Source organism: Vicia villosa, unplaced genomic scaffold (genome assembly GCF_029867415.1).
Source record: "Vicia villosa cultivar HV-30 ecotype Madison, WI unplaced genomic scaffold, Vvil1.0 ctg.000073F_1_1, whole genome shotgun sequence".
Taxonomy (NCBI): Eukaryota; Viridiplantae; Streptophyta; class Magnoliopsida; order Fabales; family Fabaceae; genus Vicia; species Vicia villosa.
The window spans coordinates 1,396,921-1,421,020 of NW_026704997.1; the positions used below are offsets into that span (position 1 = coordinate 1,396,921).

At 34.0% G+C, this 24,100-nt stretch overlaps 1 protein-coding gene across 1 annotated transcript; it reads right to left on the reverse strand.

Annotated features, from left to right (window-relative positions):
• Window positions 1-2,857: 2,857 nt before the first annotated feature.
• Window positions 2,858-5,071, reverse strand: LOC131623536 (polyol transporter 5-like). The gene is made up of 3 exons (XM_058894549.1): window positions 4,841-5,071; window positions 4,415-4,761; window positions 2,858-4,178 (listed from the first exon to the last, which is right to left on the reverse strand). The coding sequence occupies exons 1-3, from the start codon at window positions 4,977-4,979 to the stop codon at window positions 3,096-3,098; spliced, it is 1,569 nt and encodes a 522-aa protein (XP_058750532.1). The 5' UTR covers window positions 4,980-5,071; the 3' UTR covers window positions 2,858-3,095.
• Between the last annotated feature and the right edge of the window lie 19,029 nt (window positions 5,072-24,100).

Consider the following 24,100-nt stretch of genomic DNA (forward strand, 5'->3'; position numbering starts at 1 on the left):
ATTTTAGACCGGTTCTGTATTTACAATGGACCACATGTCATTGTCGTGGTTAATAGTAGTGCTGAACAACTATTGCTTTTTCTTAAAAAGAAAATCAAATACCATAGATCTTCACATTTCTAATTTAGAGTAAGAGTCAAGTAGTGGTTGTCTGCAGCAGACTATATTCCCGATGTCTCTATTCATAAAACGGAAAACAATTAGTTTCACTTTCTATATATAAATACTACTTCAAACTATTACATTTACACGCATTTGTTTTTTTTTTCTGTCAAATATCATCAATAATTTGGTTAGTAATATTCGTATACAAACATGTATATCTAAATTTATGTGGTCCATTTTTTTAACGTAGATGAAAAATTGTTGAAAGTGATTATAGAAAGATTATGTGAAGATAATTGCAAAGGCAACTAAATGAGATGTAAGGTAGTTGCTAATTGTGCTTGTTGTAGTCATGCATTTTAAATCAAATAGACAGGAAGATGAACCACTATATTTTTATTTAAGCTCCCCCCAAAGTTTTACCAAATAATAAAGTAGAAAAATGAAAAAAATTATATATGTGTAATTTGAGATGGTCATTAACAACATTGTTTTTTTACTTTAAAAAAAATAAATCTTTGTGTTGATTTATCCTCTCATTTCTCGATCTTCGTCTAGATATACTTATAAGAATGATTAAATTTTAATTTTGAATCATCGATCTATTTTTAGATGTGAGTAATCTCATGACTTAATTCGCCAAAATCAACCCTTAAATATTGGAACTTTTCAATTACAATCGACAAAAGTTTTATGGCGCACGTAAATGAAAATAATGTTTTACAAAACACAGATTTACAATCTTGCAATCTTCCAAATATTGGAAGTCTTTAATTGCAACAATATTCATTTCGTCGTAAGCAACACACTAGATACTATGAGTTTTCAATCACAACTAGTTTTTTTTTTTTTTTAAGCAAGGATTGACTTAATGAAGAGAACCCAAGTTCTCTAAAGCTTGATACAAAAAAACGGGATAAAGCCCAAAGAAAAAGAAAAATTACACGCCAATTGCGTCCTACGAGAAATAATGGAAAGGATTCCGACTAAACTCATAAAAATTACAATTGGGTTGTCTAATTTTCCCGACAAAAGCCCAACGCCAAACCAGAGCTTTAACTCCCCAAACCATATCATAAATATTCCAAGTATCTCCCCTGAAGATGATACCGTTTCTAACCGTCCACAAATACCACACCACCGCCAACCACCACCCCTTCTTTTCCTTTGCGCACCTTAACATTCTTACCGAAAGCGTGCCACTTCATGAAACTTTCCTTGATGTCATCCACCTTATAATTACCAAAACCGATCCACTCTGCTATTTCTTTCCACACCAAATTCACATAAACAGCAAAATACACATGGGGAATTAGAAAAAGGCATTATGCCTCTTCGAGATAAAGCTCCTCTTGTCGGAATTCTATCAATGAAACAACGCCAACCAAAAGCCTTTATTTTTGTTGGTACAACCATCTTCCAAACTGTTCCAAAAGCTTTATCGAACTTCCCATGAGGACCAAACGGAATATGAACAGAATTCAGAATATAGTAGCACAATTTAACCGAAAAACCTCCCTCCTTGCTAGGAATCCACCGCATACTGTCATGCCTGCTTGGTTCCAGCATTTCATCCCTTAACACCTCATTCAGCCCCGAAAAAGCTTCTCTCAGCACCGTAGCCGCGTTGTAACCAGAGTCGTCATGCCCAGCTGAAAAAAGCACAACAGGACCAGAACCCACAGCGTGAGAGGGCTGTTGCTGTACCGTTTCTGCCACGGTTTGCATTTGGGAACTCTGCTGCTGGATCGCTCCCAGAACAGCATTCTGGTTGTTCGTAATAGCACTCGGTAAGCCGAAATCTCCCCACGTCCAGCCTCCATTTTTCCATCCTCCCATTAGCGTAACCGAAACCTGCTGTAAAGAAGAAACAAAAAACAGTGAAGGAAAAAGTTCTCTAAGAATTCCCCGCCTCGTCCAATTGGAGTTCCAAAAGGAAGTAGAACTTCCGCTCCCCGCCTCGTCCAATTTGGAGCCTTGTAAAAGGAAAGAAAAAATATAGCTAAACTCCCAAGAACCGCCTTAACAAGGGTAAGTCTACCACCGAAGCTAAGAAATCTCCCTTTCCACGATGCCAATCTATTTTTAATCTTGATCATTAAAGGTTCCCAAGAAGCGACTCTTCTAGGATTACAACCGATTGGTATCCTTAAGAAGTTAAACACCTTTCCTTCCTTCTTACATCTAAGAAAACAAGTGGCAATCTCCAAGAAATTAGGATTAATATTGTAACCAATTAACTTGCTTTTGTGGAAAGAAAAAAGTTAAGGCGGTTCAATCACAACTAGTTAAAATTTCAAAGCGTGTAAAATTAAATTAATAGCTAAGACTATTATAGTTGCAACACAAATTATTGTTACAATTACATAATTTAATCAATCAAAATTGTAATATGCAATTCATCACTTCTCTGATTTCATCTAAATCAATTTTTTCAATTACAAAGACTCGGGGAAATCATTAATTTCAAATAAAACTACATATAACATTACTATGTTCAGAGTCGATAATTAAAATTTCATGTTATAAATTTGATTAATTTTGTATCGAAAACATTAAAGAAAACTATCACTAAACCTTTTAGTTTATCCAACGACTCAAAATTGTACAAGAGAAACAAAACATAGAAAAGAAAAAGGAAGGAATCTATTTCCAAGAAAACAATAATGCAACATCATTTTTTTTTGTTATCATTAAAACGTGTGGTAAATTTCTTTTCTTCATACAAGTTTTTCTGAAAAGAGAGCTACTCTAAAACAGATGAAGATTCTCTAGAGGCTCAGATTCATAAGAAAGAATGACACATTAAACAATTTGGTAGATCCACTAAAATGGTTTCTACTAAGCTCAAGATCCACCTAATTTTCAATATATCTCTCTCTCTCTAATAAATAAAATCCACCACTCCATCCCTCTAAAATACTCAACACCACTATATATTATATAATTATACATCACCCCTGATAATATATGACATTTATATACTATACTTAAGTTGACCCATTAGTCCCTAACTGAACCTGTGATACACGCTCATTATCATTCTCAACCCCCTTACCATTCTTCGGTTTGGCCCAAATTTTCCCAAAACTCTCTCCCATTTCTTCAAGCGTTTTCCCCTGTGTTTCAGGAAGCATAATATAAAAGAATATCCACGCAATCGTAGCAATCCCTCCAAACAGAAAAAAAGCTCCACCAATAGTAATCGCTTTTTCCAACGACAAAAACGTCATAGAAATAACCCCACTAGTCACCCTATTCACCACCACACCCATAGCCGCACCTTGCGCCCTCAATCTCAAAGGAAATATCTCAGAACTATACACCCACGTGATTGGTCCCGCACCTATCGAAAACGTCGCGACATAAGACAAAACAGTGGCTATACTCAATCCAATGGCCCAGATCAGTTTCGTCTCCGAATGATCAATGATCGTGAGGCTGACAGCGAGTGTGAGAAGCGAGACCACCATGCCCCCCACACTCGTTAACAACATCGGACGACGACCGAATTTGTCTAGGTTGAAAGTAGCCACTAAGATGAACACTGTCTTCACAAATCCAACTGCTATTGTTGCAAGAAGGAGATTAGTATCACCTTTGATCCCAGCTTTTTGAAAGATTTTCGGACTGTACAAAACGACAGCGTCTATGCCGGATGCTTGTTGGAAGAAATGAATCCCTAGTGCAGCTATAACTATATGACGAACTGCGGGTGTAGGGTAAATGAAAAGCTCTTTCCATACACCCTCGCCGGTGTTCTTGTTTTTTACCTCAACAACTTCGTCGGTGCAGTCTTCCGGTATTCCGGCGGCTTGTTTTATCTCGGCTAATCTTAATTGAGCCTCTTCTTTGGAGTCTGAGGTTTTGTTGAGTACTTTTATTGCGTCGCCTAAACGGCCTCGCATTACGAGCCATCGAGGTGACTCTGGCATGGCTAGCACTCCAACGGCCAGGATTACAGAAGGGATTGCTCCCACTCCAAGCATCATTCTCCAACCTATTTGAAGTGATAGTTTTGAAAATGCATAGTTTGATACGTAGCCGAGTAATATTCCACTGTTTATGAAAACCTGAAAATATAGAATCAATTCAAATATTATTAGTATAGATTCTATGTAGCATGTCTGAAAAAAGTAACAGAATTGCTTTTTTTCTTTTTCAGGAAAGATTAGTACTTTATATAAATTTATTTTAGATTTATCTCCTTTTATTTGAGTAAAAAAAAATTATGAATAAAGCAGTATATTTGTTATATTTCTGTTAAGTCAATTCAGTTAATAGTTTTGTGGTTAAAGAGGTTAATTACCTCTGGAAAGGAAGTGAGGAAGCCACGAGAGGAAGCGGGGGAGACTTCAGCGGTGTAAACCGGGGCAATCATGAGAGCATAGCCGATGCCGATTCCGGCAATGAAACGGCCGAACATGAGGAAAGCATAATTTGGCGAGAAACCCATGAGTAAGGCTCCGACGAAGAAGATAGCACCGGCGAAAACGATGGTGTAACGGCGACCAATCCAATCGGAGGTTCTGCCGGCAAGACAGGAACCTACGAGGGAGTAGATGTTAATGATTCCCATCATAACCTCAATTTGTGTGTCGGATACTTTAAGATCTCTTTTTATGTAGATTGCAGCTCCACTCATAACACCAATATCTGTAACATAATGATAACATGTCAAAATAATCAACATTTTTTATAAATAAATATGAAATAGTGTAGTTTAGTTAATTACCGTATCCAAGTAAAATGGAAGTCATGGAAGCTAACATAGCACAAGCAAAAGCATACTTGTTTCGCTTAGGTTTCTTCTTAGGATCGAAATCTTGAAGGTTTTTTTGAGGTTTTGCTTCAACTACCTTACCCTCATTCATCTTGGCACAAGATGAAAAAACTACACACTAAGATGAATAAAACTTATACAAGTGAGTCAAATTGTTAGTATCTTGAGTTTTCTTAAGTATGAGATGAAGTTGGCAAGTTGTTATATAGGCCAAATGCTTATGTCAGCGTAGACCAGTAAGTCTTCCCACATGGTATAGAATAGTTGAAACGTCAACACTGTCTATCTCTTACTTGAAAACGTAATCTTCAATGTGTGACTCAACAAGTTGAGCACGTTATTTTATTTATTTTTATTGTAATTTTTAATAGTTTTGTGTGTGAAATGGTGAGTGCAAACTGTACTCGTGGTGGCACCTAATGACTACATGACAAACAAGTACACTGTCGTCTATGTTGATTATTAAAACATGTCATTTGATGCAATGAGTGTGTAGAGATTCGCAACGATGATTTGCTTTGCTTGACTCTCAGCCTCAATTGATCGTGCCAGCCTTGAGGGAGAGTTAGTTACTAGCTACCACTAATATAACCGTTATTACTTGTCGTCGGAGAATTATTGATTACATTACGGGTCGAATTTTATTTCCGACTAATTGTGTTTTATCTAACCTTAGTGTGGGTGGTCCAACAGCAACACTATAACTATGACAACTTTTAAGGAGAAGAACTGAACAAGCTTGAAAGCACTTTTTATATTTTCTTTGTGGAACTAGGAATAGGAGACGAAGGACGGGAATCTGATCCGAGGCCTTCGGTCTCCATCATCTTGGTGGCAGTTGTGATAGTCAAGCATGGTGTTTACGTGATTAATATGATCGTCTGAATCTCTCCTGTCATTTTTGTAGCTATCTAATTTCGGAGGTTTTCCGAAAGACTTTAGAATCTTATTGTCAAGTATGCGACTAGAGTGGGTTTCTCTTTCGATTAGAAACTCGTATTTCGATGTCACGTCTGTGCTTTCTTCAAAAATGGTGTGATGGCTATTGATGAGGACAACGAGCTTCTGGTGAAGTGTGACTGTCTCCTCTTCCTTAGTAGAGACCAATGTTCTCGATGTCGGATACGACCTGGTGATATAGGATTCGCTCTCATTGAGAGTTGGTGTTGACAAGGATCAATTTTTACATGATTCTCTAATTGTTGCTTAAAGCTCCTCCACGTTGGTAGCTGCAAATCCGATTCTCACCAAAGGAGGAGATTTTGAAGAAATAAATGATTGATTTTGTGGAAGAAGATTGACTTCGACGAGGCGTGAAGATGTTTTCGACAAGATGTTTTGGCGAAGAGCTAGTCACACTGTTAAGCTTATGTTCTATCTGGGACTTAGAAATATTTTAAATCAATCTGTAGCAACCTGCCCTAAAAAAATTAAAGACTTTTAGAGTCGCCACCTATTCTACCAAGGCGAATAGGAAACCTTTACACAATTACAGAGATTCAGGATAAGATACTATATTCAGGTCGAGGGAAGGTGTTAGGCACCCTCAACCCTTTCCTAAGGGTTGCACTATAAGGTTAGGTTTATGGCTAACATAAAGAAAGGTAACAGAAAGTTCAATAGGGTTAAAGGCTAATTATTTGAACATGATTAGAGTTTGGAGGAGGGGGACTGTTGAAGCAAGCATAGGGCAAGCAACAAAAAAGATTTGGAAATATTGATCCGGGAATTATCGTCCACAGAGATGGAGAGATGCCATTCAACAGTTTTTACGGTTTCGAGCTTTGGATTGAATGAGCAGAAAGTAAACAAAGATATAGACAAGAAAAGAATAAACACATTCTTAGAAGAGAAATAACTTATCAGGAATGTAAATATATTCACTCTTCACAAACATACACTTACCAACCCGTTATACTCAACCTACGATACTCATCTATGTTATCACGTATCTCTCACATAAGCGTCCATCTCTGGAGCACAAACGAGATCATCTCACAACTAAGGTTATCTCTAACGCAAAGTCACGAGAACATCCGTGTTCTCGCGTCGGCGATCTCTCGCGCGCCGCTCATACACGAAAGCATTACGTACAGATACAAACGGTGAATGCTAGCTCTAAATCTATCTCTAGAGTTCAGATCCAACAGATTATCATCCTATATAAGGATTCAAGAAGTTTATCTCTAAAGCAACCCAAATCCCCAGCATAGAGCAAAAATCCAGAACAACATCAACACAGATTTGTAAAGTAAGTTAAACATAACATTATAATCGGTAAATAAACATAAGATTCAAGTAAATATACAAACAAAACCCAACCAAAGAGAAATACACAAAGAAGAAGAGAAATGAACCGAAAATCTCCCGGTTTGTCAGCTCCGTTCGACGCTCAATCCATCCCCAATCATCCAAATGCAACCTCCGAAGTTGTTTTCTAAGCTAATCTACCCTAAGAATGAAGGTTTGATGATTTGGGAAAAATTACCCCAAAACATAACCTAAAAATGTGATTTTTACCCCTATTTAACGAGCTGATATCTGTCATGGTCGCTCAGCGGAGGTACTCCCGCTTAGCGGCTGACAGCAAAAGTGAAATCTTGCTTTCGCCATAAGTTGAGAACCGTAACTCCGAATTGCGCCCGGTTCGAAGCGTTGGAAAGCTTATTCAATGCTCTATCCAATAATGAATGAATGGAAACCAAAATGATGATTTTGGTCATCCTTATTTTGAGTCTTTGGAAGTCCGCTTGACGGTGGCTAAGCGGGCTTGCACCAAAACTGCGAAATCGAAGCCGTGCCTTTGACACTTTATTCCTCAAGGCTCCAATAAGCATGAATACCTATAAAAACAAAGGAAAAACTATCAAATGGTATAAAAGTATATGAAAATACAATTATTCACAAAGTATACGTATTTATACACAAAACGGGGAATTATTCAAACGGTATTAACAAAAGTATCGATAAGTGCCACTATTTACATACACAAAATAAGTACATTTTGGCACTTATCAGGGACTCGCCTTGTTGCCAAGTGCCTACATATCTCCTTAGGGAGAATCAGAGTCAACGTAGTTCGGGATAAGGGTTGTACGCCCTTTAAATTTGATCTGATATGGTTTGAAGGCATTTTGAGTTGCCTTATCGTAGTTATGATAAATCGTAGTTTTGAAAAGATTTTGGGAAGTGTTTTAGGATTAGGCGTACAACCTTGATTTTAATATGTACTATTAACCGCAATGATCAATGGATTCGATCACCATAGTTAAAAGATTAGTAGTGTATTATTACCAATTTTAATTGATGTATTCAATTATCACTAATAATAAGTAAGAGTATTTTTTAGAAATTTTAATATTTAATTTGTATCATTATCCCTCGTAATCGATCGATTCGATTATAAATAATAATGAATTGTATGAAAAAATAGGCTAATCATTACAATCAATAAAAATGATTGAAACCCTTTAGCCAAATAAATCTTATTTTTATTTTAAATAAGTAAATATTTTAAGAAAATCGATTATTGCCCATCACGATTAATGGATTTAATCGAAACAAATCAATAAATTAAAAATTTAATATTTATAATATATATTAATTTATTTAAGAAGATAATTTATTATTATATAAATAAATATTAAAAAGAATTAACTAAATATTTAAATTAATTAAAATAAATAAGTTAATTAGTGGTTTTTATTCAGTGTGGTAAATTGGAAGGCTCATGGTATGGGGATTAATCCTGGGTCATGGGATCTAAGTGAGTGGTGAATTAAAGGTTCAGATCTGAGGGTTTATGATGAGGCCTATAGTAAGAGGCGCATGGGATCACTGAACAAACAACTCATAAAAAATAATATGGGAGCGAGGGATCGAACCCTCGTCCCTTCACTCAAGCGCGTTTCCTCTCACCAACCCAACCTAATTGTTCATCTGAAATATATATGCGCCATATACAATATATAAAAACAGTAACCACAAATGAATAAAACGCGCGCGCGATTCAAATTAACGAACCACATGATGACAGCTCATCATCGTCCCCAACAGAACTGGAAAAAAACCTGTAAAATTAGCTGTGAATCTGCTACGATCCTTTTCGTAGCATACACACCTGGAAAATAGCGATTAGCTCATATACACGTATAAATATTTCGCACCACCCCAGATCTCTTCGTCCTAACCATACAAACCTAACTATGCTCTTAATTTAACCTAATTTTACCTCTAACAGAAAAGCCCCAAATTCCCACCAAGAACCCTAACTCGACCGTTAATGGCAAAGTGAGATTTAACCACGAAAACTTCAATCTAATGACCCAGAAACGTGCACAACAATCATATGAATCATAATACACAAGCAAATCAACATGAGGATGCACGAATTATGCCAATCGATCCAAAGTTCAGAGCAACGTACCTGGGCTTATATGGAGAAATTCTGGGGGTGCTGAAGGCGTGTGATGATCCAAACAGGTTCAGAGTAATCCCACGAACGTGTTGCAATGCTCCAATCCTCTGGAAAACTCTTCAATCTCTCAAACTGATTCTGAGTTTTCTTGAAGATTTTTGACTCTTGATTTCTTGCCTCTGGTCAGAATTTTCAACCCTTATTCGTGTGCATTATGTCCTCTACTTATAGGGAGTGAATTAGGTCAAGAAAATAGCCCAAAACTTCCTTGAATCCAATCTTGCCAAGTTTGAAAATTTTGATTTTATTCTTGAATGGGAACTTTCTATTTTGGCCAAATTTGTACCAATCTTTTCCAATCATTTGTGCACGAAAATATATTGCAAATTTTCAATTAATACTGATTGGAATTGATCAATATGCATTCTTTAACATAATATTTGATTTTTCTTTTAATTATATCATTTTAAATCATTCTTAAATGAAATAAAAATCATATAAAATCAAATAAAAGCTAAAATTCGTGGCACATGGTTTGGATAACATAAGTATATTGTGGACCAAGATTAAGTCTTAAAAAGATAGGCCCATTTGCAAAAAATTCCAATATGAACCTCTTTTATTTCACATTTTGCCTCCAAAATTTCCCAACTTTGACAAGGCATATCTCTCTCAATTTTTAAGTTATGAAGGAGTTCTAGGACTTTTTGGAAACCTCAAGATGTCCTCTATAAGCCACTTTGGAACATATTTTTCATTTGGAGATTTTATCTTGATGATATGTCCTCTGACAAAAAACTTTCTTTGGTTGACTTTTGAAAAGGACCTATAATCTTTTGTGTCATATCTCCCAAATGAAGCATTTCTGGCCTTGGCTTGTGAGAGACAAAGTTGTAGAGAATCCAATTTTCTTCCAAATAGGCTTTTAGTGAGGAATTTCTGATGTTCCATGTGAAAGTTATGACCAGTCAAAGTTGAGTTGACTCTCTCCTAAAGAAACCCTAATTTGAACCTTTTTTCATTTGTTCATTTCTGAGTTTCTATTGATGAATCATGATCAACCTTTGATCAAATGATGGATATATTCTTCCATACTTGATGTTGACCAAAAGTCAGAGGTTTTGACTGTGCTTTGACCATGGTTGACTTTTAAGTCAAACTAGTTGATTGTGGATCATCTGAGCTGTTGAACAAGTAAACTTTGGAATTGGGCCTTGACTTTTGACATAGAGGTATCTTGGATCATAATAGGCCATGGAGAACTTCATTAGAGGCCTTGTTTTGCTAATTCCCTCAGGAGAGTACCAAGCCCTAGCTTTAGAAGATTCTTGCTTAGGAGAATGTCTTGATGAAACTCTTGAGCTTGGAATCATTGTGAATGAAATGTGGAAGGCAAATTTTGAGGTATGAAACAATCGGACTTGGAGTTCAACGTAGAGGATTTCGAAATAGGCCAATAACAGTATTTTGGCCTTGTTTATTCCTTGAGAAGGAATCGTGGAGGCTTGCAAGAGACGAAGCGCATGTAGGCGCAAACGTGTAATCTTCTGAGTAGAAGATCGTTGTAGTAAAATATAGTAAATATATTTCCCGTGTGTTCAACATTGTACTATTCTCAAAATACTCAAAGTATCTAAGCGTATTGAGAAACGAGTCTCTCTGAGAAATGTACGCTTGAAACACATTTTCATTTCTAAAGCAGTTTTATTTGTATTCAAAGTCATTTATATTCCTTTATATTTCCAATCGAAACCTTTACTTTTCTGTCCAATTTACTTTCTTCACTTTTTATCTCTAAAAATAAGCCTTTTATAGTCATACATTTTTATATTTAAGATTGTCTTTACATTTAGCGTCTAAAAACCTAAATATAAGACTTAAACAATATACACATATGTCCCAGGATTAATCTAGTAGATCATGCGAGTAATCAAAATATGGAATTCGGAAGGCTAGCGTTTGTTTACCAAAATCAAGGGTAAACACACATATAGAATCGTCTCTAAAAGGAGCGTATTGTAAATTCTCTTCGATTCATAGTAGTCTTTCAACCAAGAAGTGCGGGTTCAGTTGTTGCACTAGGTTTTAAACATTCTTAAGCATAGCATATCCTTCGCCTCTTGCATGTCTAAGCTTGCTTGCAGTTGTTGGAGGTTTTCAAGTATCTCTTGTTTGGGGATTTGTGATTGCACTGGAGGTTGCTTTAAGATACTACCTTGAAGTAGTTAGTGAAAAGATTTAAAAGTCAGGAGAAATTAGGGCGTGCTCTAGTCGATCGTCAAAGGAACTGGATTCTAAGGAGTATGAACTAAAGGAGAAGTCTTCAGGATTGGATCAATTGTGGGAGGAAGTGGAGCTTGTAACACCCCATTTTACCCGGCGAATATATTTAAAATCAGAATTACAAAATTCCAACATATAAACAAAATGCCACATTTACTACTTAAAACATCGACATCTAACCGCATCTAAAACAGATACATAACACTTAAAACTCTGATGAACCGATAGCAACATGATTTAGTCTTTGAAAACAAAACAAATTTCATTATTTAAGCAGCAGAATCACAAACTCAACTTAAACGACATAGCGTCTTGTCCAACTGAAAACAACTTCAAAATCACAAAGTACTTAATAAAATCAATTTAAAATGCAACAACTGAAGCAACAACGATAATAAAGTAACAAGCGTTCATCCCTCTGAATGTTGCGTATCAGAGCGACGACACCGACTTGAACTAATGAAGATAGATAGCCTTCATTCTGGATTACCTGCATGTTACCGAAATAGGGGTAACATTCAAACAAAAGGGGTGAGATATCGAACAATATAATCGGATGTATGATAAATACTATACTAGAATCAGTTCATGCAAAAAGCACCACTTCACAACTTTTAAATAACATTTATCACAACAAAATCATCAACATAATATAACAACTATTTTATCATCACAACAACTCAAAAATGCAACTTGGAATGCGACTCGTTACGATGCACATGCATGTGGTACCAACAGAGCATAAGCTCCCAACTTATTATTGTCAATTAATAGAGGCATTAACAAGGCATAAGCCTTCAACTTTAATCTTTTGTCAATCCAGTCCAACTTACAAAGCATAAGCTCTCAACTTTAATGTTATGTATGCGACAACAGTATGAATGCAACAACAACAACAACAACAACAACTCGACATTGGCATAAGCCTACAACTTGATTTTTTCCAATTAATAAGGCAACACAACAACATTCATCACCACCTGCATATTCACATCAGTAATATCCACGTACAATAACTTTATACAACCCGTCGTCTCAACCGGAATATTCACAAAACACTCTATATAATTATTTGGGCAGTTCGACTATATTATGTTAAGATATGGTTTAGAGATGAACTATTGATGTGGTCTTATATTAACCACATTTATGCTGAATTTTCTATTCAGAGAAACTATGATGAGAAATTTTAAAGTTTTACAATAAAAAATTTAATTGGCACATTTTGATCCAATTTTATTCAAGGATAATTGATAAAATATGTAGATTCAAGAATCAACAATGACGGTAGATTCATGAAAATTCCAAAGACATTGTCAAACTTTGTTTATTTTAAAAAGTGTATGTTGTGGGGCACCTGTCATACTCATCTAACTTTTGCAACTTGCACTCTTCAACTATAGGCTCCTCGCATCCTACCTCGTCTCAATTATTGTCTTTAATACTCTAATTTAGTTTTGAATAAAGAAAAAAAAAATCAAACTATGCAGTTTTTATAAGATATATTAGCAAAAATTTAAAACCAATGTCCGTATTATTACACATTAAACATGATGGTGATATAGCATAAAATATTATTTATATTCAGTGCAAAACAGCATTGCCACGTATTGATGCTACCTTTTACATTTTAATTTCAAGGCCGCAAGAGCCCGCTAGTATCTACTCACTCCTTTTATTTTATCCTCACGGCTCTTTTACTTTGATAGAAAATTATTATTGACTCCTAATTCTCTCTTAATTAGCTATCTCTCTTGACTTTACTTTCTATTTTCAAAGTTAATTAATTTTGTAATAAAGATAGTAAGAATATATAAGAGAGTAAGGAAAGGGATGGAGAGAAGAAAAACAAAAGAGAGCATACAAAAAATAAGTTTGCTTCACCTTTGATTTTTTTGGAGAATATCGTTGGCTTTAGTTTCCACAAAGTAATGGATTCTTAAAAAAATATAGGAGTGATAGGCAAGCATGTCCATTTGATTTCGATCTGTTTTATAAAAATTTATAAAATATAAAATAAAATAGGACACATATAATTAAGACTGCAGACCTAAAACCTTAAATCGCCTTACATTAAAAATAAAGTGGGACAGAATAAATATGTAGACATTACACATTTTTAAATTTAGAAGTTTAAATTTTATATTAATGTTTATGCCCTCTAAAATTCAAAAATAAAAAATAAATTGAACGGAATAAACATATTAGTTTCTACGATAGATTTAAGTTTATAATTTACAAATTATAATTTATATGTTTTAAAAATTTTGTTAACTGTTTTTTTCTTACGGTTTTATAACTTATTTTATTATTGTCTTTTTTGGTCTAGAAATTATCCTAATTTTTTTTAATTTTATCAATTTTGTATATTATCTTCATTCATTCAAAATATTGAACTTTAGTTAAACCCAACTTTTTCTAAGTCAGTTTATCACCGCTAATTTTATTAAATAATATAAAAATCAATTTATTAATTTATTCACTATCAATTATTAGGGGGTGATTGCACCGCTGTCTGTTTTAAAGTAAAAATAAATATACTTGCGATTCAGTTTTGAACGATTGATTAAAAAAAATCAATCCGATCAAATTCAATTTCAAACAATTTAATTTGTATCAATTTTTGAATATAAAAATTACAAACTCTACTTTAATTAAAATTATAAAAAAAATTAATAAATAATATATTTGAAAAAAAATTACAAACTATATAACATATACTATATTAAAAATTAATATTACAAAATAAAATGATTGATTATAGTTGACTTAAAATAAATAAAATAATATAAAGAAATAGATTAAACTAACTTAACTAGTGTTAAAAAATATCTATCAACAAATAAAAAATTGACGCAATATATCACATTATACAATTTTTTACAATTTTCTATTTGAAGACCCTATGAACTACCAACAATCAACTATCATATGATTTCACCACTAATTATTTTTGAAGGTTGAAGACGACCATTCGAATTCAATATCATACTACATATGTTAATATTACTCTATATCGTATGCACTACTTTAGTCTTCTTTTGCATTTATCCTCTAATAGGTTGACACGTGTACATAGCTTAAGCTATTTTAGTCCACACACTCTTAGCTTATCTTACACACACACATATATATATATATATATATATATATATATATATATATATATATATATATATATATATATATATATATATATATATATATATATATATATATATATATATATATATATATATATATATATATATATATATATATATATATATATATATATATATATATATATATAGTTGGTTATAATCTATATGTTTAATCAATGAAGAAGATTATCTCTTGTCTAACTGTTTTCTCTAACAAACTCTCTACTGCATCTTCTTCTTCCTTCTTGATGCTTCACTTCATCACCATTAACATGGTATCAGAGCTTAAACAACTCTGGTAGCCGCTGTTGTTGCATACGATTGATTGCGATCCTCTGCTTCCGCTTCCTTTCTTGTATCGCAATTGCTTCATTCGCTTATCTTTTCTTCTTCTGTTCTTCGTTAATGGCTTACTAGAGCTTTCTTGATTTTTCCACCAATTCGAAGAATCCGTTTTACCTTCATCCAAATGAAAATCCTTCTCTTGTTCTTGTTTCACCATTACTCGATGATAAGAATTATCATACCTGGGCAAGATCAATGCATATTGCGTTGATTTCCAAGAACAAAGAACGATTCATTGATGGAACCTAGACCAAACCACCGATCTCATATCCATTCTATGCTCCTTGGATTCCCTCCATTCGTGTATATCGTGAACAGGACTATGTCATTCGTTTTCTCAAAGGTTTGAATGAGAAGTTTACTCATGCTAAGTCCCAAATCATGATGATGAATCCGTTACCAACAATTGATAAGGTCTTTTCTCTTGTTATACAACAAGAAAGAGAAATGAACAATTCCAATCCTGTTACCCTTCCTTCCTCTGCCAGTACTGAGGAATCTGCAGCCTTTCACTTTAATTCCAAGTTTGGCACCAATTCGGGTAACACTTTTGGTAACACTTATGGCAAGGTAAAGTCACAGAGTTATGGTGCTGCTAAGGGACATAATCGTGTATGCACACACTGTGGAAGGACTAACCATACTGTTGATACATGCTTTATCAAACATGGTTATCCACCTGGCTTCAAACACAAAGGTAAACCAACTAACTCTGTTTCTCATGATACTGCTTCCACTGCAACAGGTCAGGATGCTTCCCAGCAAAGTTCAACCAACTCCTCTTTTGGTTTCACTCAAGAGCAGTATAATAACATCCTAAAACTACTTCAACACTCAAAACCTAGCTCTCGAGCTAATTCCATCTCTATATCACCTTTTGTGCTAAACTCTCATTCTCACAATGATCATGGTAAGAATAATTCTCTCTGGATTCTTGATACTGGAGCTACAGATCATATTTCTTTTGATTTGTCTGTTTTTTTCTCTTATAAGTCTATTGTTTATATTCATGTTAGTCTACCACATGGTTCTCAAGTGACTGCATACATTTCTGGAAGCATATCCATTTCCCCTGCTCTAACCCTACACAATGTGTTACACATACCTACTTTTCATGTTAATCTAATCTCTATTGCTAAACTTGTGCATAGCAATAATTGTTATGTTCATTTCACTAATCAGTCTTGCAAAATTATGCAGAATCATTCCAAGGAAATAATTGGTATAACTAAGCTTCAAAGAGGACTTTATGTTCTTGACTCATCCACTCATCATCATGCTTATCATTCTTTTGCTCAGAATCCTTGTAATCTCTGGAACTTAAGATTAGGCCATATATCTGATATAGGTTCACAAAATATTTCAAGAGTTTTTCATTTGTTCCTTCCCAATGTAATAATCACATTCCATGCGACTCTTGCCATTTTGGTAAACAAAAGAGATTACCCTTTCCCAATAGCATTACCAATATAAGTGCTCCTTTTGATATACTACATGTTGATGTTTGGGGTCCTTTCTCCATAATTTCTATACTTGGTCATAAGTATTTTCTGACTTTGGTAGATGATTTTACTAGATACACTTGGATAATTTTCCTCAAAACTAAAAATAAGACCAAAGCTAGCATTATGCAGTTCATGGCTTACAAGAGAACCATTTTAAATCATCACTTAAAGTTTTCAGATCAGATAATGGCACTGAATTTCTCACCTTATCTGATTTCTTTGCATCCAAAGGTGTTATTCATCAAAAATCTTGTGTTGAAACACCCCAACAAAATGGGGTGGTTGAAAGAAAACATCAACACATCTTGAATGTAGCTAGGTCACTGTTTTTCCATTCAATAATCCCTCTCAATATGTGGAATTTCTGTGTTCAACATGTTATCCACATTATAAATAGACTACCTACTCCCATTTTAAAATTAAAGTCTCCTTATGATATGGTATACCATGAGCCACCTTCTATAGTTCATTTAAAAGTGTTTGGTTGTTTGAGCTTTGCTGGTACACTAAAGTCTCACTGAACCAAGTTTGATCCTAGAGCTAAGAAGTCCGTCTTCCTTGGTTTTAGACATGGAACCAAAGGATACATTCTATATGACCTTACACACCACAATATATTTGTCTCTAGACATGTGATTTTTTATGAACACCGTTTTCCCTTCCATAGTGATCTTCCTATATCCACTGATACTAACAATCTGCCCTTTTAGCCTACCTTTTCCTATGATGATCTCGAACCTTCTCATCAATCCCCTAATTCCACTGATACTTCTCCCCCTCTGGATAATATCTTATACTCTTCTGACTCCCTATAGCAGTCTAATAGGTTTTCTTCTTCTCCCAGTCATAGTACATCTCCCAGTCATAGTACATCTCCTAGCCCTGCTCCAGACAATAGTCCCATCACTGAAATCTCTATCCCTACCACTAGTCCTGCTGCACCCTTACATAATGATATCTCTCCTCTATCCATTCCTACAAGTCCTCCTTTTCCTAATGAATCTATCAGTTCTTCCTCTCTTGGTCTCAATGACCAACAGTCCATAACTGATTCTCCTCCACCTCTGAGACACTCTACTCGAGCCTCAAATCCTCCTAGCTATTTAGTTGATTATCATTGTTATCATACTCACAATAATTCTTTAGCTTCCCTTACTTCATATCCTCTATCGTCTGTTATTTCCTATGATAGATGTTCCCCTTCTTTCAAAAAATTATGTTTCTCCATTTCTTCTATTGCTTAACCAAAAAACTTTACTCAAGCTGCTAAACATGACTGTTGGATTAAGGCTATGAATGTTGAGTTAACTGCTCTTGAATAAAATCACACTTGGACCTTGGTTGATCTTCCACCTGGGAAAAATCCTATTGGTTGCAGGTGGGTTTACAAAGTAAAACATAGGGCTGATGGATCAGTTGAAAGATACAAAGCCAGGCTGGTAGCCAAAGGCTTTACTCAAATGGAAGGGGTTGACTATTTTGATACATTTCCCTAGTTGCTAAGCTCACTACTGTTAGGGTATTTCTCTCACCAGCATCCATAAAAGGATAACATTTGGAGCAATTGGATGTTAATAATGCCTTTTTACATGGGGATTTACATGAAGAGGTTTATATGTCTCTTCCCTCTGGCTTGACTGGTGTTCCTTCATCCAAGGTTTGTAGGTTACAAAAGTCTTTGTATGGATTAAAACAAGCCAGTAGACAGTGGTACTCAAAGTTTTCCACGTTCTTACTTTCACTTGGATACAAACAATCATTAGCTGACTACTCTTTGTATATCAAAATTGATTATCACAGTTTCACTGCCCTATTGGTTGATGTTGATGATATAGTTTTAGCAGGAAACTCCTTTGAAGAGATTACAAAGGTGAAACATCTTCTAGATCAACAATTCAAGATCAAGGATCTTGGACAGTTGAGATTCTTTCTGGGCCTTGAAATTGCCAGATCCAAAGATGGCATCTTCTTAAATCAAAGGAAATATACTTTGGAACTTTTGCAAGATGCTGGAGTTCTTGCTGCAAAGCCTTCTTCAGTTCCGTTTGATCCCAGCAATGAACTATCCATTCATGAAGGAGCCTTAATGGATAATCCTACTACTTAGAGAAGGCATATTGGTCGCTTAATTTACCTAACCAACTCAAGGCCTGATATTTGCTTTGTAGTGCAACATTTAAACCAGTTCATGTCTCAGCCTCGTGTCCCTCATCATCAAGCTGCCATTCGTGTGTTAAGATATCTCAAATATGTCCCTACTATAGGTTTGCTCTTCTCTGAATCTAGCACCTTGAAACTGTTGGGATTTGCTGATTCAGATTGGGCTCGACGCCCTGATACAAGAAAATTTGTACTGGATATTATGTAATGCTTGGTTCTTCTTTGTTATGCTGGAAATCTAAAAAGCAACATACAGTTTCCAGATCCTCCATTGAGGCAGAGTACAGGACTTTAGCTTCCATCACTTGTGAAATTCAGTGGTGTCTTATCTTTTTCATGACCTTCAAATTGAGTTCTCTCAGCTTGCATCCATATTTTGTGATAGCAAATTTGCAGTCTATCTAGCACACAATCCTAAGGAGCAAGCACATCGAGTTAGATTGTCATGTTGTGCGTGAGAAAATTTAGTCAAAACTCATTCACTTGCTGCCTATTTCCACCCATCTTTAATTGGCTGATATGCTTACTAAGCCACTGCATTCTCCAGCCTTGAAGACTACTTTGATCAAGTTAGGCCTTTGCAACATCCAAAGTCCAACTTGAGAGGGGCTGTTAATATTACTCTATATAGTATGCACTGCTTTAGTCTTCTTTTGCCTTTATCCTCTAATAGGTTGACATGTGTACATAGCTTAAGATATTTTAGTCCACACACTCTTAGCTTATCTTACACACATATATATATATATATATAGTTGGTTGTAATCTATCTGTTTAATCAATGAAGAAGATTATCTCTTGCCTAACTGTTTTCTCTAACAAACTCTCTACTGCATCTTCTTCTTCTTTCTTGATGCTTCAGTTCATCACCATTAACAACATATCATTTTCATTTTTATGCCATGTGTCAATAGTATTATAACTTGTTTAGTCAACGTCACTTTCACCATTCAAATTTGGGCACGGGTCATCGAATGTGATGTCATCATTTAAATGCACTTCTGGTCCCTATAAGTTAGTGAGTTTTTGATTTTTCGTCCCTGTAAGTTATTTTTTTTTGTTTGAATCCCTGTATTTCACTTTCGCATTCGTTTTAGTCCCTAAAATCAAAATTTGCAGGAAATTTCCCAGGAAAATCCGCAGGAAACCTACAGATTTTCCTGTGGATTTTGGCTTTAGGGACTAAACCTCAAGCAAAAAGTAAGATATAGGGACTCAAACCTAAAAAAAACTTACAGGGACGAAAATCAAAAACTCACTAACTTACAGGGACCAAAAGTGCATTTAAGCCTTATTTATTAAAAATTGGAAATTTATAACTAATGTTCTAAAATTTTCATGTGTACATTTTAGTTTTCACTATTTTAACTTGACTCCTATACTTTCATAAATTGAAAAATTTCCCCTCTTAAAAATTATGAATTTCCCATCAAATATTTTTCATAGTTCCAATTTCTAAGACAATTTTTAATATGCTATGTAGTTGTTACCCAATTTTATCTTTCACATAAGAAAAATATTATTCTATTTGCTAGAAATAAATTGTGGCACCGATATATAGGAAAATTTTGGATAAAAAATATTTGGTATTTAAGTGTGTTCAATAATTAATAATGTCTATTACTTGGAAATACAACTCTAATTTTTATTGGAACAAAAATTCAAGTTTAAACGGGTAATCACCTCGCACTCAAATGATCCATACAATTTGCTTAATTTTTGTTCATACACACTCACTTTCCCACGTTTTGTTGTAAATTATTAATAATAATTAATAATCATAGGAGTGTTTTAAAATGATAAGAAAAATGTGTCAGTGAAATTGTTTTTTGAATTCAGGAAAAGATAACGCTTTGTGAAGTGTTGCTATAGGCATAACACTACAACATTTGGTAAAACTATTGTTGTAGACGAAACAATGCAAATAATTGGTAAAATTGTGTTGTAGGCGAAACAGTGCAACAATATTGGTAAATTGTTGTTGTAGACGAATCGGTACAATATTTGATAAAAGTGTTGTTGAGTATGTGTTTTATCAAGGGTCGCAACCTAATGAAAAAACATCAGTTTGACATATAAAATTGAGCATTCCATATTCAGAAAAACAAACACACAAAAAATCGTACATCCTCTTCACCGAAAATTTCAGACGCTCTTTGCTACATTCGAGTTTTTGTCGATCTTGCGCAAACTCGATAAAAGTCTGAATTATTCTGGGTATTCCTGCGTAGAAACTCTGAGACAATTTGAAAGTGCTTGAAATACTATAAAGAATGTAATTCCGTTCACGATTTTAGCCTCGGTCCATTTGATTTAAATTCATTTTTCTAACAATCTTATAGTATTGAATATACGGACTATCGAGGCTTCAATTTCAAACATCAAAGTAATTACTCGCAAGAACCGACATGAATCGGTTTTATAAATTCAGGTATGTTTTATTGTTCCTCAGAGCACCGTAAAATTTTAATATCTAGAACACCGTATTATGAATTTCCAAAATAATTAAATCGATATTAGTTAATTAAAGACAATTAATTACATTAAATCACACATAATACAATTTCAGTTGATCATTTAACAATCACGAGTAAAATTGAACTTTATGTGATTCATAATAGTTTCCATGTTTAGTAAAGAATATTACATTATTCATAACTAAAAAAAAAGAATATTACATTATTGCATAATGTTTATGTTATTGCATTAGTCAATGCGTTGAGGCTATAATAATAATTTTTGTAATGTTTATTTCTTGATTTACATGATTAAATGATATTGTATATACAGACATATATAGTAACTTAATTAAACCTAGAAACCAAACTTAAACTTATATGATATGCATGAACCAAGTAATATATACTCTGTAGAATTCAAACCGTAGATATTATATTTTGAAACCAAGCTTAAAAGATGCATATTTATGTATTCTATAGAAACAAAACCATATATATTCTGTATAAATGAAACTCTATATGTTAGAAATGCAAATAATAATAATAATCATGTAAGTATAAGTATTATTATGTTTTTATTCTGTCTAATTCTAAATATCATTGATAATATTATTATTACAGTTAATTTTGAATTATTATTATAGTTAAATTTGAATTATTGTATTAAAGTTTGTTAATATTAAAGTGGTTAAATTTGTTTAAAAATTTATGATTCTAAATTATGTGATTTAATTATGGTACTAATGTTAAGCGAATAACATGCTTTTACTCGATAAAATTTATTATTATAAGGTATATAAAGATTATCTAAAGATGAATCATGACTTATATAAACATTTAAATTTGGAGTTTAATGAAACTATTGAATCCTGAGATGTAGAATTTTGAGAATCTTATTGTGAAGGATAAGGAATTCAAGTTTTCAACAAATGAAGAACCTCGTGAGTAAGGTTCTCCACAGATTGTTGAAACACAAACCAAAGTTCCGCACAAATTATGGAAAAACAACCAGAACTTAGGATAAACAAGAGAGTCTGAAAGACTAAGGATCAAGAACCGAACAAAATCAATAGTCAATTTATTTCTTTTATCTTGTAGAAGAAAATAGTGAGAATTTTGTTCGTAAGGTTCTTATTCTTCAAGTGGAAGACGATCCTAAGATTTATAAGGAAGCAGTAGCTTCAAATGACTCTATTTTTTTTGGAAGGATGATATCCAAGGTGAAATGGATTCAACAATATCAAACCATACTTGACAACTTGTCGATCTACCTAAAGGATCAAGACCTATTTGGGGCAAGTGGGCGTTTAGACCAAAGGAATGTGTTGATTATTTCAACACATATGCATCGCTAGCAAGAACGATGACAATTAAAATTATGGCTTGCATTAGTTTATTTGCATTACTTTATTAATCAAATAAATATCAAACGACATTCCTAAATAGAGATATCGATGAGGAGATTTATATGAAGCAATTGGAAGGTCGAGTACTTCCTACTGATGAACAAAAAAGTGTACAATCTTGTTAAATCATTGAATAAATTAAAACAAGCACCAAAACAATGACATTAAAAGTTTGACTTTGTCATTGTGAGATTCATAGATTAAGGGAGAGATTGTGAAGAATAAATATTTTATCTAGTTCAGTTTTGATGATGACAAAGATTATCAAATAAGAAAAGGATCAAAAAGTGTCATTGCAATTTATACTATACTATTTTAAATTTCTCATAATACCATCTCTCATTTCATTTAAAAACCTTCTTGCATCATCATGCATGATTATCTAAAAACATTTTTGATTTAATTCTTGGTTGCAAGTATTTAAACACAAAGTTGTGTGAGAATATTGTGATATTCCTTTGTCTCTATGTTGATTACATGTTGATCATTAGAAATGAGATGAATGGAATCTTAGAAACAAGGAGGTTTCTAGCTTCCACATTCAAGATGAAAGATCTTGAAATAGTGGACACTCCTTTAGATCAAAGTAAAGCGATATAGTGGGGGTTAAAAACATAGTCAAACACACTATGTTGGAAAAAAACCCTCCATATTCAAGATGAAAGATCTTGGATAAATTGACACTCTTTTAGAGATCAAAGTAAAAGTAAAACAGTGGGGGTTATGAAGTTAGTCAAACACAGTATATTGAGAAAATTTTTAGTAAATTCAAACACTTGCACTTTAAGGAAGTGACCACTCCATTTGATCCTAGTGTCAAAATTAAAAGAATGATGGAAGAGTCGTAACTCAATTGAAATGTGCATGTGCAATTGGTTGTCTAAAGTATTTAATGCATTGTACTAGACCCGACATAGCATTTGTAGTTAGTAAATGAGTAGATTGACTAGCAATCCAAATGGCGAGCATTGGAAGGTCATCACAAGGATTTTCTACTATCTTTTAAAAACAAAAATCTTGACTTCCATCATGGTAGGTTTCCTACCATATTAGAAGGATATACCAATATGAGTTGGATATCGAGTGTTGGAGATCATAAATTTACAACTGAGAGGATATTTACACTAGTTCAAGGTGATATTTCGTAGAAGAGTAAGAAACAAACATGTATTACTCTTTCGACCATGGAATCTGAGTGTGTGGCTCTCGCTTCCACGGGTCAAGAAACTAAATGGTTGAGGGACATTCTATTGGAAGCTTCATTGGCAAAAGATAATGTTTCAAAGGTGTTAACATAATGTGATAGTCAAGCCAATTTAGATAGATAATTCAGATAAGTGTATAATATGAAAAGTTTAGGCACATAAGACTTAGACATTCTCCCATGATAAAATTGACTAAAGATATAATCATTTCACTCACATATATACGATCTGTCTATAATTTGGCTTATCCCTTTACTAAACCACTGGCCAGAGATTTAGTAAAGAATAC

Coding starts and splice junctions, on each gene's coding strand:
- LOC131623536 (XM_058894549.1), bottom strand. CDS start 4,979: ATGAATGAGGGTAAGGTAGTTGAAGCAAAACCTCAAAAAAACCTTCAA. Junction 4,762..4,840: donor TTCCATTTTACTTGGATACG/GTAATTAACTAA, acceptor ATTATGTTACAG/ATATTGGTGTTATGAGTGGA. Junction 4,179..4,414: donor TCCTCACTTCCTTTCCAGAG/GTAATTAACCTC, acceptor CTATATTTTCAG/GTTTTCATAAACAGTGGAAT.